Source organism: Poeciliopsis prolifica, unplaced genomic scaffold (assembly GCF_027474105.1).
Source record: "Poeciliopsis prolifica strain line A6 unplaced genomic scaffold, Auburn_PproV2 SCAFFOLD019, whole genome shotgun sequence".
Lineage (NCBI taxonomy): Eukaryota > Metazoa > Chordata > Actinopteri > Cyprinodontiformes > Poeciliidae > Poeciliopsis > Poeciliopsis prolifica.
Genome location: NW_026562394.1, coordinates 6,799,550 through 6,813,022, shown reverse-complemented (window position 1 = coordinate 6,813,022; position 13,473 = coordinate 6,799,550). Strand labels below are relative to the sequence as shown.

General features: G+C 38.7%; 1 protein-coding gene across 3 annotated transcripts in view; it reads right to left on the bottom strand.

Moving 5' to 3' along the window:
- gabra3 (gamma-aminobutyric acid type A receptor subunit alpha3) overlaps positions 1-13,473 on the bottom strand; it is a 156,069-nt gene that overhangs the window by 82,357 nt on the left and 60,239 nt on the right. For all 3 annotated transcript variants that reach the window (XR_008606877.1, XM_055043622.1, XM_055043623.1), the window contains exons 3-4: positions 12,224-12,345; positions 5,577-5,644 (exon numbers count right to left, since the gene is read on the bottom strand). Coding sequence is in view for 2 of the 3 variants with exons in the window: in XM_055043622.1 (XP_054899597.1) it covers positions 5,577-5,644; positions 12,224-12,345 (190 nt within the window). In the remaining variant the exon portion in view is untranslated. The remainder of the gene's footprint in view (positions 1-5,576; positions 5,645-12,223; positions 12,346-13,473) is intronic.

The following is a 13,473-nucleotide window of genomic DNA, read 5'->3' as shown; positions in this document are numbered from 1 at the left end:
TAGGCCATCGCTGACATCTTGTCAAAACAAGCCGGAGCGCGGCACACGTGACAACCTGAACCGCTTCATATCAGCGCAGGCCTGTCAAAGCCCACCATGAGACAGGTACACGTGCTGCAACGCTGCACGCATGCGAATGAGATGCGACGCTGCAGGCTTACAGAAGATGTAGAGAAACAAGTTCAGCTTTTTTAAAAAATATTTTCTTTACCAAAGAAAGGGATGTCGGTGTATAAATGTGGACATTTTTGTCCAAGAAAGTCAAATAATAAAACGTAGCTCCTGATACAATATGGGATAGTAAAGGAAGAGGTGGTTTATTGAAGCCGGAGTGAAGACTCGATGAGAGGCCCCAGGGCTGAGAGAAGAGCAGACATTTCTGGGACACTTGATGTTACAGTGAGGGGTAATTGAACCATTGGATGTACACAACATAAAAGTTTGACATGCTGAGGGTATAGAGTGTGCTCTGTCTAGGAATATTCTCTTCCAGCGCTGCAGTTTTTTAAGGCCACGGCAGCAGCATGACACCCTGGACACGAACGTCCCCCAGCTCCATCCTTCGGGCCACGATGAATAATCTCACTGTGCCCTGAAAGGATCACCATTAAAATCTGATGTATGCTCCTTTTTCTCTGACTGTGGAACCCGGTTGACTTTAGTTTTCTTCCAACTCTCTTTATCGTCTAACACGTTGCACCATATTGCGAATTGTCTCGCTTTCCCCCTCCAGTACTGCGGTTGCGGTTATTCTCAGTGTATCTTCACGAACCAGAATTGCAGCAAATTTGCATAACATATGCACGCACTCTTTCTAAAAGCCTCCGATCATCCCCTGAAATTCAGCTTGGATTGTCCATTTTCTCTCCGTTCAGCTGATCGACAAAGAGCCTTTACGTCCCAGAACAGAGCAGTAATCTGTGCTGCTTCCTACTCACTCGCTGCACAGGTCCACGTTCATGTAGCCTGAAAACCCGTGATCTAGAAAACACATTAACATGCCCCATCCACGACCCACTGTAGATATGCTTTTATCAGCTCTGAGTAGGAGGTTGTTCCCTTAGGCACGTGGAATTTCTTTTTCCCCCTAATATGTACCAATAAACGTGATTCATCTCATGCAGCAGTCTTTTTAAATAACTCTCTACAAAACTCTGCTTTAGAAGACCAACTGGTTTATAGACAGTTCTTGATTCAGTGTTTCAAATCTTCAAGTCTGGGGTCAAGACACATACTATTCTAGACTTATACTAGTGTTCATACTAGTCACTTTTGCTACTTTTAGTGCATAACAACTGGCTTTACCTTAACAATGAGGCCATTGCAATCTGATGCAATGGCCTCAGATTTAACTGCTAAAACTGAAAATAAAAACAAATTCAGTGGGAGGAATTATTAAAGAGCAAGAGGAAAGAGAAAAGCAAATTCTTATTTGTTAGATTCTTACGTGTTATTCTTGATTGCATCATGACCAGGAGCATCAATACAAATGATTCAAATGAACTGAACTGTGAGTTCACAATTTATTTATCATGATGAAATTATGATAAATACATTTAAATATGACAATGTGCACAATTTGTTGTGGATTTGCAGAAATATCAACACACCTATTAATTAAGTTAGTGAAATGCTTTTTGGAAAGTTGCACAAAATGTAAAAGTGTGAACCTCTGTTTCTGAAAATCTTCAAAACATTTTCCCCAAAAATATTTCTTTGAAGACATAAACCGCTATATATTGGAGGATAATTCTAAGCAATGAGAACAGATGGAAACAAGATACTAAATCTAAAGTTAGTTTAGCACATGTGGGATTAAACGATACCTTAACACCTACTTTATAAAAAAAGACCATGAAGCAGACATTTTATATATGTGTGTGTGTGTGTGTGTGTGTGTGTTTGAATGCAGTTCTTGTTTTGCCTTTGACGACCGACAGGATATACCTGCACCGACCTCACTATCTTTTTATCTGGCCAAAACATTATCACAAGTGAGACTCTGTGTCCCAGGCTGTTTCCACTTGATTCATGTTCCTGCCAAGTGGAGCGTGTGAAAAAAGAAGGAAATAAAAAAATTCTAGATCCATAACTGAGCTTTGAGAGACCCCAAAGGTGATATGTCCTGAAAAAGATAAAGGACTGTCTATTAAAATAACGCAAGTGAGCCAACATTCTTTCACAAAGCAAGTTGGGAATAGAGTGTTTCACATATTGAGTCCTCACAGCGGCGGGGACTGGCTCAAACCGAGGATTCCTGTAATGAGGACAGATAAAAATATGATACAGCACTCCTGGATGAAGTACCGTTTCACTTTAAGTTAGACATTCTTTACTTTTTCTGTACAGAATATTTATGATGTGGCCAAAAATGCTGCAGGAGGATTGCAAATGTCCTTTTAGAGATATTTTTCAGGAGGGAATAAATAAAACCAAAATATTATAAGCTAATAGAGTGTTTTTTTTTTTCTACGAGAGAGCATTAAATTCCTCAGACACAGTAATGAATTGTTCCATTATTATTTGCTAATAATGTGCCAATTATTGTCTCGGTCATGTGCAAATATTAAAAGCTACAACCAATCATTGCTTAGTTTACAGATGGTGTGTATTTAAGATATGAAGACAGGTAAGAAGTGCACTAAGTGCTACATGACAGCAGCGAGGAATACTTTCTGTCAGAGGAAGTGTTATCCGGTGGCAGGTCGTACGTAAATAAGTAAGATGTCTGAACATTGTGTACTCCAACGAGCTGCCTGGTTCTGGACAGATGCTCCATGCATGTAATTTGTTAAAAAAAAATCAGTCCTGAGAGAGATCTATAAAATTCCACAGAAAAAACAACAACAAAAAAACTAGTTTAGGTAAAATTAAAAATAAAGAAGACTTTTAGAGGCATTCTTTTTACAATTATGTTACTATTGTCATTTTATTTTCCATCTTGTCGTGTAATTTGGTGCATTGAATAACGTATGTCAAAAATCTAAACATGAGTAAATGAACATAATTCTTTGGAAATTCACATCCTGTATTTTTGCTGCACTGTACTTTCATTTAGTTTTTTCCACAGCTTTGTACCACAGTGTCAGGACAACGTTGCTTTTGCAGTGACATTACCATGATGACATACTGGCTTTATGGGAATTGAGATTAGATGTTGCAAGAGTTGCACGCTTAGATTTTCAGTTTTGTGCAACTTTATTAAACAAAATCCACAATTCAAGCGTACAGCGTGTGTAGTTTTCTCTCTTTCCATATATATTCGCAGGTCATGAACTTTCAACTCCCATCATGCATTGTGTCCTTCTTAAAGGGGTATTTATCATGACAGAAATCAATGAAATAAAAAAAAAGTAGTTTGAGTGCATATTTATCCATTAACCAAATTAATTGTTCTAACTAAATGCTAAATCAGATAAAAGCTTGCCCAATAATTATACCTATGAATTCAACATCATCACATTCCTAACATATTTTCAGAGCTCTACACAAGTGCCCCATAATAGGATACTAGTAAAGCACAATTACCAAACAGATTATTTTGCCATTTGTTCAAAAGTCAAGTGTGGAGGTGAGTAAATCTTCACTGGTGCAGACAGAGAATCTGCATGATGCAGCATGAGAGTAACATTTTCTGTATGCATGTGTCTCTGAATTGTGACTAAGACCTGGATAAGCTACTGATCAAACATTGTTTGCAACAGTGACAAATCGAGGTGATGCTAAAATGTCATTGTTCTAAACCTCTGTCTCGTTCTACACTATTCAAACACAAAGCATAAAGAAGAATAGAGTGCCTCCTAAAACTGCAGCCATGTTCTCCCTGTCATTACAGTCTTTGGTTCACATGTTAAGTTTAAGAGAGACAGAGTCGGGAGGAAGTGAGGCAGATGTTGAGTAACCCATTAAAATGGCCCTGCTGTTGTTCTTGTCTCTAGCACGGAAAACAACAGTGTGTATTCGCAAATTGGGCCTCTGTGTCATTATTTTTAATAATTGCCTTATCTCCAGTCTACAAATGCCAATTAAATAAAAAAACAAAACTTCATTCTGGAACGCATTATTACAAATCCCAGTGCTCCTCATGGAAAAGGATGGGAAATGGGGACAGAGCAGAAAAGCAGAAGGTTTCCATTTTGTAAAACATATTAGTGAAGACGATGCCTTGAGATGAAGATCACCTGGCTGCATGACGTAACCATCAGCAGAATGAAGTAAGATAGATGCACTGACTCAGTGTTGCGAAGCTCAGCTGAGCCAGATTTTGTAACAACGTTATGTAAGCTGGCATAAAGCAAATGTGGTCAATTTTAACGATAACACAAAAAGACAGCTACGGCGGTGCTAACACAAGTCAGTGAGATCCTCAGGAGATCCTTGCCGGCTCATGGAAATCACAGTCTGACAGCGTGAACATGACCTGCTCCAAAGAACCCAAGAGCTGAACCACTGTACATGAAGGAGCTGTGTAGTGAAACCACAATGTTCCTATCTTGCAGTGTCACTCAGGCTGACAGAGCAGCTCAGAAGCAAGCAAAAGAAACAACCTGAAGCCCACAGTGGGCAATTAGAGCTGCATGAGCAAATGTGTCAAAAGCTGCAGGGGGTCCCAAGATTAAACAGAGGTCATCCGGGCTGGCTAGAAAGGAGCTTTTGACTCTATTACTTTGGTGCTATATTGTGGAGTAGTAGAACTGTCAGCATTGTTTAAAAAAAAAAAAAAAAAAAAAACAGCAAAAAAGGGGGAAAGGTTTCTCTGTTTTTGAGGTACTTTGTGTCAAATGTCAGGTCTGCTTTAATCCAACTCTTAGTTCATTGGTCTAGAAAATCCGTCTCATTTGGGGAGGTGTGAACGCGCAATCGCACCCAAGAAGTGAACTCCGGTCTCTGTTCGGTTCAGCTGAACCGGAGACTGCTCCGAAAGCAGGAAGCAAACTGTAATGTGTGGTATTCTGGGTAAATGGAGCCTAAACGAACATGTGAGTCAAACGATAGTTTGTGTTTTTTTACCAAAGAGATACGAAATCCTACAAGCGCTAAAATCTAATGCCACTCCATTTTAGTTTACATTTTGTGAAGAACTAAGTTGCGCTCAGCGTCTTCTTCAGAGGTTTTTTTTGTCATTTCTTTCAGGGTTTCTTGGTGCGGTGCCACAACAGGCGAGGGAAGGAACAGGTTTTTCAAACAGTTTGGTTCATTTGACACAATGCAGTGTGAAAACAAACAGCACCAGCTGAAAATGTAACAAATATTACAACTTTGGTCCCCGATTGGATAATATCTACTGGACTACGAGATGAAATAAACACCCTTAAACTTCACTGCATTAGCAAGTTTTAGAAATATGCTTTTTCATACATAGTTTACACTTTGACCAATGAGCTCGGACATTGATTACTGGATTAAAAAAAAACTAAAGTAAAGTCAAGTAAATTACCATTAAAAACAATGTTTTTTCAGATGCTGTTTCAATTCAAACTACTTTGGCTTAACAACTGTAAGTGACTACATGCTAAATGGGGAATTTTCTTTAATGTGTCCATTTGCAGTTGAAACAAGACGAAGGAAACACTCACCATGTCTGTGTCCGACACCGGCCCAAAACTCGTCACATAGATGTTTGTCCTCACTTCTGTCACGCTCTCTGAGAAAAGAGAGAGAGAGAAAAAACAACAACAGCACGTTACTATTCAATTTCAGGTTTTAAAAATAAAGATTCCTCGCAGCACAAATGAATCATGTCCAGCTCTGGTTATATTTGCCTAGAGCTGGCAGAAAATAGTTATTTGAGTATTTATTTGAATTAATGTAGTTTTTTTTTTTTTTTAGTTTCGTGCTGAGAATGAGTTTGCTGCTAAAACACTGGAACAATATTTAAGTCGGGGACTATTTATAACCTAATAATATTGTATTCTAACAAACTCAAAGAGTTTTCTGAAAATGAAAAATTGGTCATATTGCAATCTTAACAAATTACTGCAATGCCTCAGATAGTCGGAAAAAAACAAACTCATTTCTCAAAATCATTTCTTTAGTAGCATCGACTTATAATTTATCTAAAGTAACAAGGATCTCAAAACTTTCCAATAAATGAAACTAAGAAAAGGGTGTATCAAACAGCTTCTACATCAAGATGAAAGAATAGTTTATTAAAATGATAAAGATATTTCACAAGCTTTTACATGTCTGCTGGTGAAGTTACAGACAAAAGTCTGTGGAACAAAAAAATCTCCTTCATCTCTCCAAGACAACTGGACCCACTATGTTTACTTCCTGGTTTCTCAGTACGATTGATGAGCGTTTGCGTCTGACTGTATTGGTTAATCCTCAGCCTTAGACGTGATTTTTGCGCTTTCTCCTTTTGGTACTGGAAACAAGAGTGTGCAGATCCAGAGATCTCTATAAATATATTTAGCACTTAAAAATATTGCACAATTTTTAAGCAATAATCCGGGGCCTTAGCAGACTTTGACTTATGTATGTAATATTGGCTCACACGGTGCAGAAAGGCAAAGGAAGGCTGTGCAAAGCCTACTGAGTTATCAGTGTAAGTGTGCTCTGTGAATACTTTGGGTATTTCTCTGCAGCTTAATCCATGGATTCAAAGTGTCTTTGTTTCTAATCTTGTCCGATCCATATCTTTCTTGTTAAGCTACACACTGCAAGTTTCGGAACATAATGTTAGCTTAATAATATCGCAGATTTGCTCGAATGTATCCTCCAGTGGTGCTGAACAGCACTGGTTATAACAATCCCAAGTCTTGGCAGAGAATGTTTTTCTTTATTTATAAAATAAATTGACCTCAATTCAGATGCAATATGTTGCTTTGAGCAACTTCTCAGGCTGCTGCTGAGTAAAACGACCATTTGGTTGACTGGAGCTCATCCACCAAAGAATAAAACAAATAAATAATAATAAAAACAACCCGCTCTGGGCTACACTGGTGTTGATGTCTTTGGAAAGAAGACATCCCTTTTGACCCAAATTAATTGGAGCTAGTTTGCCCCAAAAAACATTTAGCAGTACCTAAGGGACTAGTGATTCAGGAAGCGAATGCAGCTGCTCGGCATCCAGCATATGTCAGTGTGTATTCCTTGTTCAAACAACAAGCACTTTGCACATCTTTTCACTCATGCTATCCACGTTAGAATCTGATTGGAGGACTTTTTCTCTGCCATAATAGCACTATGGCATGTTAACTCAGGATCCTGCGAAAGTGTCCGTACCCACGCAACGTTTTTTGCTTAATTTATCGGGTTAGGGTTAAAGACTGTACATTTGGTCGCATAGTTGCCTTTCTGCATGGAGTTTCCATTTATTCGCTGCGAAATAATTTCAAAGACAAATATTTGGCTGCGTCTGCTTCCCAGTTATACTTTACTTTGCGTGTTACTTTATCACAGCAACAAAAAACCTGCCTCAATCCTTTGAGTATTACAAACATGAAAATGTTGTATTTGTATGAATTTATGCGATGGTGGCGTTTTGGTCTGATGAAACCAAAAAGTAACGTGGACATCAAAATGCATCAGCACACGACTAAAAGAACACTGAAACCCACTGTGAAGTACGGTGGTGGCACTGTCATGCTCTGCGGTCACTTTTCAATAGACGGCACTAACGTATTTGCTAAAATGGACAAAATCTTTAGCAGATTTAACCATCACTCAGTTTTGCCTCAAAGCTTTCATGTCTGTAATTAAAAAAACAGAAAAACAGCTGAAATTTAAAGTATTTTTAACTGTCATCACCCCGACTCCAAATCTCTGTAAAGAGATTCAACATCAAAAGAAAAGTTCAGCTCAGAATGAAATCTGACAGAAAGTCTTTCATAGAACAGATGCCCTCACAAATTCCTGTAAGGCATACAACATGTGGGATGTTAACAGACTTCTTTCTCGTTTCATGAACGATTGAATTAAACAAGAAGTTCTCGCAAATAATTAGTCCAGAGGTGTGAACTATTACACACCCAGGCTGCTGCAGCTGTTTCTTCTTTCCGTCTGACAGATTTGTTCTTTTTCAGACGTCTTGTCAAAAGGTTTCGAAATTTTACAGCACAAGGACATTTTAACAGGAAGGCAAGCAGAATTTTAGACCCACTGTAAATGACCCAGAAGTGAGCGACATTTTCTGAACATTTCATAATTCCTCTAAACGCAGCATTAAGTAGGGCAGGCGATAAGAATCACGACAGTCAAAAAGTTGCCCTCTTCAGTGCGGGCTGAATCAGCTCCTGTGGGGCAATCATGCCAAGCAGGCTCTTGGGCCACTGGCGAGACAAATTGCTGCTCCCAGTGGAGCAGCAACAACTAGAGATAGATGAGCCCTTTCTCCAGAAGTGAATGGATCCTCAGCTCTAGCTGTGTCCCAGATCTGAGCGACCACCCACAGGTAAGTCTCTAATCCTTTAGCAAAGGGCCCCACTGTGAGAAAAGATCCACTGCCACATTAATCATTTCTGCAACACAAATGGCTCTTCCAAATATGTGATTATCGCAACACAAAGTCAGCAGTTTGCATGGCAGGTTTAGGCATTAGCAGAAGAAGTCGCCCTCTTTCTGTTTATGCCGGGCAGCTGAACAACAGATGCAGACACTCCTGAAAACAAAATGAGACTGCGTTTTCTAGTTTTATAGGGACTGTATTTTATTTTTTTTGAAGAAGAACCTATGACAGACATAAACTCTGGACAGCAACTAAAGTAATCTGTAGATATTCTTCCTTTCGTTTCAGACAAAAGCTAATTTGAATTATGTGTGGGCGTCCTCACAGATTTATAAGCAATGGTTTTTACTGGAGGAAAAGATTCATTTATGCTATTTTTGTTGAAAATCAGTTTTAGTGTTCTTCATTTTAAACTGTGTGTATGCATGTTTTTACATATCAACTTCCCGAAAAGCATGAATAAAAGTAAGAGAAAATATTCAATCACACATGGTAAGAATATGTAAAAATTATGAGTCTTTTATATAAATACAGTTACTTAGTGGGGAAAAGAAATGATTGTTTTCTGCCAGTGAGATTGTAATTTACTGTGAATTAAATACCAAAACAAAATTTTAAATTTCCTTTTTTTATTTTTAGGTGTTTCCCAGGGGTGCCAACAAATGAGCCAAACACTTGCTGACTTTAATTGGCAGCAAAAGCAACACTGGCCTTAATATTTGTCGATTTGTTGCCTTGACTCTGCTTATTTCCAAAAAAACACATCAGGTGAGAACAGATCATTCACATAATTCTAGTGAGAAATGTTAATGACCTGCAGGTTCACAGAGATCCAGCCTGGTGACTGTAATCTCCCCAGGCAGGCTTTAGGCTTGAGTAACAAGCAATAGAGCAGAAATGGACATTCCAGCTGGCTGGCCGAGAAATAATGAAGCCCGCTTGATGAGCATGTGGGCTCACTGTTATGCAGTATGTTGTCCCTGGAGGGACGAATATTTGAATCAAATGGCCTCAATTAGTGGGACTTTCACTGACATATATGCTTATTTGCCATTTGGGTGCGATTGAAGAAAGACTTTCACCCAGAGGGAAATGAATTTCCATAGCGGAGCCGCACAGAGTGACCTGACTTCATCATGGGCCGGCGAGTCGTCTCTGGTTAGAGGGGGACGCTTCGGATTGAAGGGGAACAAAACTAAACAACACAAAACAAAATAAGAAAAAGACTAAACGATGTGGTACAACCAAAAATTAAATGGCTCTTTATGGAAGACAGAAGTTAAATATTACTTTCAAAATGCTGCGTTTGGGGCAAAACTTACACCCTCAATATGCCATACCGACGGGAAGCATAGTAGTGGCAGTTCATACTCTGGTGGATGGTCTTCTTTAGCAGGGTCAGAGGAGCTTGGCGAGAACAAAATATAGGATGAAACTGAAAAAATGCAAATCCAGAGCTCAAAGGGAATGGGTTTAGAGTAAAGCATACTTATGTTTTAGAATGGTCTAGTTAAAGTCCAGAGCAGAATTTATTCGCAAATGTGTACAAATACATGCCATACCGTAGTCGACCCGTGGCTTAGAAGGTATAAACAAATGTTAAAGGTGCCATAAAAAGGGGTAAAAAACCCCACAAAACTTTAATATCAACTTAATAATAATATAATTTCCTAAAACAAAGAATTCTGCACCAATTCTAAAAAATATTCTATACTCCACCTAAAATAAATCAAACTTTGCTGAGCTCTGAAACTCCACATTTTCATGACAGTAAACTCACACACAGCGTCATCCATGGTCAAGGCGACACATTTTGTTTGCATCAGGCTGCGGTTGTGCCAAAACATTTACAATAGGAAAAAAAAACCACACAACTTACAAAGATTAGACAACAAAATGCAGCACTCAGTGCACCAACGTTGCCTGTTGTTGTAGTTTTTTACATCGCTTTCATGCCAGTGCCATTTGTTGTCTTGCTAGGTTGAGCCAAATTTTCCTTCTTCCAAAAAAATTTGGATCCAGAATCAGAAATGCTTTGATGCAAGTTCTGTTGATTTCATTGCATTATTTTAAACAGTGGCAACACTGTGAATATTAATATTACATAATACTGAAAAGCCTACTAAAGAGTAAGAAATAGAATCACGCAAGATTTTGCAAAAGATGCCAAAGTGGCTCGGGCTGGTCCTATGTCGTCCTTTCTGATTTGTATTAATAAAGAATTATTTAGCATTATTTGATTACAATAATGTATTAGTATTTTAGATCATATGCTGTCTGGATTTTACTATGCTTTTTTGATTTGCTTAGTTAACCAGTTGTGATTAATAAAGAGCAATGAGCCGAAATATATAGCTGTAAACTCACCATGTGAAATCCAGGAGTGCTAAACTGAATTTCGGTGCGGCATAATTCGTTTAAACATGGCACTATATTCATGAAAAATTGCAAAAAAAGGGTTGTGGCAATTTTTGGGGGGATCTGTGTAAACAATCACACTTAGGGCTACAAACCAGCACAAATATCATTTCCACAGATATAGAAATAGATGCGTCACAGAAATTTTTCTTGCTGTAACACAGACAGACGGTGTGGTGAAAATGAAAAGTCCTGTTTGGACTCTGCATGTGCAGACAGATACAGCATGGGCGATCACGCTGGAGCTGCCTGAGGCTTTAAAGAACCTTCAATCCTATATAACCTTCATGAGCTTTGCCAAGCTGGACTGCGGTATCTGCTGACTGCGTCCGAGCGAGAGCAACACGCCAACCTCAACTTACTTCCTCTTGCTTTAAGGAGTCCTTGAGAGTTTAACTGTCCTCCCTCCGTTGCCACTGCAACTGATTTTTTAAAATTTATTGTTAAGATGAATGGAATTAAATTAGATGGAAAGTTTTTTATTTCTAAATGGGACAAATAATTATTATAGAAATCTGAAATGCAAAGTAACCACATAGTTTTGCATTCTTTTGCAAGAAAGAAGGGACTTCTTATTTATTTATTGCCATTTTCTCTCAATAAACACTTGAAAAAAATTTGTTTTACTAGGAAAGAAATATTTATTTAGTAAAACTAATTGGGGTTGAAGTTATTAATCATAATTAATCAATTATTGAAGTCATCGCCAGTTAATTTAGTAGTCGATTAATCATTAACTTGAGCATAAATCCTCCAAAAAAGGCCATTTCCCGAAAGAACACAAAACTCAAATACTATCACACCAAAAATGCACAAAATATAAATAAACTTTGCATTTAATTTCTTATTTTTAAAAGGAATTACATTTTTTATGAAAAGCTCAAAGAGGCTAATTTAAAAATCTGCAGAATGTGCCAGGTTTGTTTTTAACCGATTAATCATCAAAATAAGCAATAGATTAATTGATTACTAATATAATTGCCGGTTGTAGCCTCAAACCACTACATTGTGGAGTTGATAAAACAGTATGACGGTTGTTCGAATGCATTTTTACTAGAAATATTTCTTTCTTTTTGCCCCAGGAGTCCATTTGACTTGACATTTTTAGTCCAAGAGCCAAAAATTCAGGCCCAGCGAAGAACAGCAACTTTAAAGTACATTTACATACGTCGCTAATATTCTTTTGGAGGGGAAAAAATGAAGAGTAACATCTCAGACACCACAAACTAAAATGTGCATGAATAAGCATCACCTATTATAATGCTCGACAAGTGTGTTTGTGCACCATGTTGCCGTCAACATCACGGCTGAAAACACTGTCTGTGTGCGATTTGTCTGACAAATCTCCTCGGTTACCTCCGAGCCCGGGACGTAGCCTGTTGTCGTACCCGTCCAAGAGCCTGTCGAGGATCCGGGTGAAAATGGTAATGTTGTCTTTGCTGTCATCAGGCAGCGGCTCTCTGTGTCCAACGACTGCCCTGCAGGCGGGGGAGACAGAAAAGACAAAGATGGAGTCGCAAAAGTGAAGCAATAAAAGACATAACAATTGGATTGCAAGTCCCCTGAGCTTGTGGCATGTTCCCAAACCATGGGAACACACCATACATGCTTAGGTATGTTCCCAAAGAACGGGAGAATAGTCTTTAGTTTGATGGGAAGCCTGCTGCTTGCGTCGGCGCAGCTTTCTGTTTCGAGGCCGTGCAGATTTAATAACCATCATGACTAATCAACGGCATCTGTTTATTCACATGTTCTGCATAGAGATTGGTCAGTTTGTGTAGGATGTTTTTGTTCGTCACTGAGATTCTCTTGGATCAACGACTTTCCCACCGGCGTTAATCAATATTTGATTGCCTTTTCACAGGCCGGCATTATAGGATTGCCAAAACGCAGAGCTCCCGGTGAGGAAATGCTTCATAAAAAAAGAAAATCAAGACAGTTTTTTTTTCATTAGAATATGTTTTGATCGCAACCATCCAGATGTAGCTCTAATCATGTATTTGGTGTTATTTTCCAAGGAGAAAGTTTTTAATTTCTTTTAAATTTTAACCATTTCATTGCTTCCCTGTCCAAGCTTGAAGAAAAATATCTCCACTACATTCACTTCCATACCTCTCTCGTTTTGGTCATTTTGGACCTGATGTTTTCTAGGAAGACACTGTGGATGTCTTCATACCAGACCTGCTTCCAGTCGCCACCTGTCAGATTCAGGGTTATCCAGCTCCAGGCCGCAAGAGCAAACACTCTGCTTATTTTAGGAGTACCTCTGGTCCAACAAAGCAAATTAAAGCGGTTAAAGTAAGTAATTTCCTGTAAGATTTAACAATAAACTGGTACACAACGCTTTAAGTACACAGCTGTGAAGTTGTTTATTCGCAGGTACCAAACGGACTTAGGACACAATGAAATGAAAAAAGGTATGGCCATGGCATTTCGCAGTGCTGATGTAGCGTTCGGTGTGATTTCCAGTGCTGGTTTCCACCTGCACATCTTGGCAAAAAAATAAATAAAAAAATTCAAATTTAGTCTCAACATGTGAAAACCTTCAGTAGCAATTCTTCTTGCCACTCTCCTATCACAACTAGAAGAGCAATGGTTTGTGCATG